The sequence below is a fragment of the Silurus aristotelis genome (assembly GCF_946808225.1).
Source record: "Silurus aristotelis genome assembly, chromosome: 7".
NCBI classification, from domain to species: domain Eukaryota; kingdom Metazoa; phylum Chordata; class Actinopteri; order Siluriformes; family Siluridae; genus Silurus; species Silurus aristotelis.
In genome coordinates this window covers 554,730-559,729 of record NC_139580.1, presented here as the reverse complement: position 1 = coordinate 559,729, position 5,000 = coordinate 554,730, and the positions used below count along the sequence as shown (strand labels likewise).

Genomic DNA, 5,000 nt, shown 5'->3' with positions numbered 1-5,000 from the left:
TGTTTCATTAAAATTAGGTGTTTTCACTTTGTTTTACTTTATCATGTGCACACACCCAGACACACACCCAGTTTTACACACCCAGACATACACACCCAGTTTTACACACCCAGACATACACACCCAGTTTTACACACCCAGACATACACACCCAGACACACACCCAGTTTTACACACCCAGACATACACACCCAGTTTTACACACCCAGACATACACACCCAGTTTTACACACCCAGACATACACACCCAGTTTTACACACCCAGACATACACACCCAGACATACACACCCAGACATACACAGCCAGTTTTACACACCCAGACATACACACCCAGTTTTACACACCCACACATACACACCCAGTTTTACACACCCAGACATACACAGTCAGCCATACACACAATTTTACACACCCAGACATACACACCCAGTTTCACACACCCAGACATACACACCCAGTTTCACACACCCAGACATACACACCCAGTTTCACACAGTCAGCCATACACACAATTTTACACATCCAGCCATACACACCCAGACATACACACCCAGTTTTACACACCCAGACATACACACCCAGACATACACACCCAGTTTTACACACCCAGACATACACACCCAGTTTTACACACCCAGACATACACACCCAGACATACACACCCAGTTTTACACACCCAGACATACACACCCAGACATACACACCCAGTTTTACACACCCACACATACACACCCAGACATACACACCCAGTTTTTCACAGTCAGACATACACACCCAGTTTTACACACCCAGACATACACACCCAGTTTTACACAGTCAGACATACACACCCAGACATACACACCCACACATACACACAATTTTACACACCCAGCCATACACCCCCACCCTTACACACCCAGTATTACACACCCAGCCATACACACCCAGTATTACACACCCAGTCATACACTCCCACCCTTACACACCCAGTATTACACACCCAGCCATACACTCCCACCCTTACACACCCAGTATTACACACCCAGCCATACACTCCCACCCTTACACACCCAGTATTACACACCCAGTATTACACTCCCACCCTTACACACCCAGTATTACACACCCAGCCATACACACCCAGTATTACACACCCAGCCATACACTCCCACCCTTACACACCCAGTATTACACACCCAGCCATACACTCCCACCCTTACACACCCAGTATTACACACCCAGTATTACACTCCCACCCTTACACACCCAGTATTACACACCCAGCCATACACACCCAGTATTACACACCCAGCCATACACTCCCACCCTTACACACCCAGTTTTACACACTGCAGTCTGAAGCTTGCTCACATTAGCAGGTATTTCATTACGCAAGATTACAATAAACCAAAGATAAGATTATTGTAAATAGGTAAGTGTTTTGGTTGCAGATCTTTTTGCTCATTTATCTCCAGGAGGAAGCAGATCATCTGCCAATAGAAGAAAATAAACTACAGGGTTGAAATGAGGCATGATCTTATATCTGGTTTATTGTGAATGGTTTTACTAAAGTGTACAATATTATATAATCTCTCTCTCTCTCTCTCTCTCTGTCTGCACTTTTCTCTCTCCTGTAGGCATGCAAGATCATATTCCTCTCTTAGTGCTGCATCCCCTCCCAGCAAACACCAGAACGATAGGTACCTGCAGACTTCACTCACTTTACTCCTCCTCAGATCCTCCTGAAGCTCTCATCATATCATCCCTCTTTCTTCCTCACACCAGGCCTGGTCTTCTTCTGTCCTCCTCCTATCGACAGCATCAGGAGTCTCTGGCAGCACAGCGAGAGAGGAGGAGAATTGAACGTGAGGAGAGACTGCAGAAAATCGAGAGAGAGGAGAGAAATAAACACAGGTCACCTAATTCCTCTTTATTCCTCTAAATCACATCACTGATTTCATTCCTGTTACTGACTAAAGGAGTGATGTGGTGGTGGTGGTGGTGTTGTTGTTGTTGTTGTTGTTGTTGTTGTTGTAGAACAGCTTTTTGATTATTTCACATGCACAGTATACAAAAGAATGAAATGTCTTTACCACGGACCAAAGTGCATAGACAGAGAAGAGTAAAAGAAAGCATTGAAGTGGAGTGAAGGTGTGATGAATCTGAGGTTGAAATGTGATTGAAGTGTGAAGTGAGAGTGTGTAGTCAGTGGTGATAGTGTGAAAGTGTGTGTGATATCCAGTGTGCATATTTTAGCAGAATAAAAGTAAACAGTAAACAGTTAAAGTCACTGAGTGCAGATGTCTGCAGATGTGCTACAATGTCCAATGTACATTTGCACAGTAAAGTGGTTGGGTGTGAGTGTGTGATGACCATTAATGCCCATAGTGCACAGTTAAGGAGAAGGAAGAAAGGTAATGGGTGGCACCAGAGTGTATTAAAGATGTGCTAGATAGAATGGAGGGAGACCCCCTGTGATCTTATTTTGTGCTGTAGATTCTTGTGTTCTAAGGTTTTGCAGTTTCTGAACCACACGGTGATGCAGCTGGCCAGGATGCTCTCCACAGTTCCTTTGTAGAAAGTGGTGAGTATGAGTGGTGGGAGACTGGTTCTCTTCATCCTCCTCAGGAAGTGAAGATGTTGTTGGGTCTTCTTCAATGTGGAGTTGATGTTGGTGGTCCAGGGATGTGTACACCAAGAAACTTGGTACTACTGACTCTCTAGACTACTGAGATGCCGATGAGCAGAAGAGGGTGGACACACGACCCTTTCCTGAAGTCAACAACGATCTCCTTTATTTTGTCTACATTAAGGGTCTGGTTGTTGTTGTGACACCAATTTAGCAAACTTAATGAGGAGGTTGGATTCTGTATGTCAGAATGCTGCTTGTTAACTTCAGCTTTTCAGCATTCAATACAATCATCCTTCAGCAACTGTTGGGGAAATGATCTCTCGCAATGTGCATCGGCAGAAAAACATCAAGCACCATCACACTGAACAAGGGGTGCCCCCCCTCAAGGCTGTGTGCTCAGCCCACTGCTGTTTACTCTGCTCACCCACGATGTGTCCTTTGTGTCAGGTGTGAGAGGAACAGAGTGCAGAGTGTAGGAGATAGCATCATCAGTGGAACGGTTGAAACAGTATGTAAATTGGAGTGGGTCCAGTGAGGTGGGCAGAGCAATGTGCCTCTTGTCTCGACTCTCAAAGCACTTCATCATGATTGAAGTTAGTGCTACCGAACAGTAATCATTTAGACACTTCACTGTTGACCTCCTCAGCACCCGGATGATAGTGGTCTTTTTGAAGCTCACAGGGACCACAGCCTGGCTCAGGGAGATGTTAAAGATGTGTGTGAGGACACCTGCCAGCTGTTCAGCACAGTCTCTGAGCACTCGCCCTGGTATATTATATTGGTCTGCAGCTTTCTGTGGGTTGACCCTGGATAGTGTCCTCCTCATATCAGCTGTAGCCAGGCAGAGCACCTGCTCCTCAGGGGTGGGTGTGGACTTGCATGCTTGGGTGATGTTCAGACCTTCAAATTGTGTGTATAAGTCATTAACATGTCAGGGAGATTATGGGTCAGGATGGAGATTTAGCCAAGGAGAAAAGCCAGAACATCAGATGGTCTTGTTGGGTGGTTCACAGCAGCTTCAGGATCCACAGTGTCATAAAGAAACTGTTGTTATATCTAAACTTATTTGGTGTAGTGATCAAATGGAGGAGACGTACCAGTGCCATTTGGATCCCGCTACATGTGTGGAGTTTGAACACTGGACCTCCTGGAGTGTTTAAAAGGCTCTGGCATGGAGAAGCTGATGTTGGATCTGTGATGATCTCAGAAGTTGAGATATTTTATGAGTTGCTCAGTAGCTCCTAGTTTTATAACCATCATGACTGTAAAAAGACGGTAGAAAGATCATCAGTCATAATCACACACTCCAGTGCTCATGTCTAGTTCTCACTCTCCAGTGTTCGGTAGTGTTTAAAGACTATAATCACACTCTTGATGTCACCCAAATGAGGAGGAGGTTCTGCTTTTGAGTCTGGTTCCTTATAAGGTTTTCTTCCTCATAACATCTAAGGGGAGTTTTTCCTTCACCACAGTTGCCACGGGCTGTTCATCAGAGACCAAACACACACCATAAATACACACCATTCACCTTCACTGTTAAATTCTGCAAAGCTGCTTTGAGACAATGTGTGTTGTGAAATGTGCAATAGAAATAAACTTGACTTCACTTATTATAATAACAACAACAATAACAATTATAATAACAATATTAATAAACAGAGGTGTGTGTGTGTGTGTGTGTGTGTGTGTGTGTGTGTGTGTGTGTGTGTGTAGCCGGGACTATGCTGTGAACATGGAGGAGGCTCGAATAGCTCGAGAGGAAAGGTGTGTGTAAAAAATTCATAGCAATAAAATATTTTGGACCTTCATTAATATTCATGAATTCCCTTCTTCCATCATCTCTCTTCCTCTGTCACTCAGATTTAAAACTGCAGAAAGGATTGCAGCAGAGGAATACGAGCAAGAACGAGTGCGACCAGCACCTCACGGCCTCTCAGACATCTATCAATCACATCAGGATCACACACCCACTGCATCCCACCTGCCAGGTAACAGTTTACTGCTGACTCTGGATGTTGTTCCTCACACAGTCTTCAGCCTGTGATGGACATTCAGTGTAACCACATGAGGATTAGTTTCCCTCAGTCTAGTTCCTCTCCAGGTTTCTTCCTCATACCACCTCAGGGAGTTTTAAACCCTGTATATCAGTTAAATTGAATTTCTAAATGTATTGTCATCAAACATCAAACAGTTCATTTGTGCTTGTTTTCTGCACAATTCCATCATCAAACCCTCGCTGTTTCTCGTCATTTTCGCTGAATCAGTGTTTCTCTCCATCTCAGAACCTGAACAAAAGGAACAAGAAGAAGAAGAGGAGGAGGAGGAGGAGATCAGTGCTGAGCAGGTCGTGGAAGAGGCAGCAGAAAAAGAAGAGGAACCTGGAGA

The 5,000-nt window shown here is 44.6% G+C and overlaps 1 protein-coding gene across 1 annotated transcript in view; it reads left to right on the top strand.

Annotated features, from left to right (window-relative positions):
- Nucleotides 1-5,000, top strand: part of fhod3a (formin homology 2 domain containing 3a) — a 68,595-nt gene that overhangs the window by 44,023 nt on the left and 19,572 nt on the right. Inside the window, exons 14-18 of the mRNA XM_083547458.1 lie at nucleotides 1,621-1,683; nucleotides 1,769-1,897; nucleotides 4,329-4,379; nucleotides 4,476-4,603; nucleotides 4,898-4,998. Coding sequence (XP_083403584.1) covers nucleotides 1,621-1,683; nucleotides 1,769-1,897; nucleotides 4,329-4,379; nucleotides 4,476-4,603; nucleotides 4,898-4,998 — 472 coding nt within the window. The remainder of the gene's footprint in view (nucleotides 1-1,620; nucleotides 1,684-1,768; nucleotides 1,898-4,328; nucleotides 4,380-4,475; nucleotides 4,604-4,897; nucleotides 4,999-5,000) is intronic.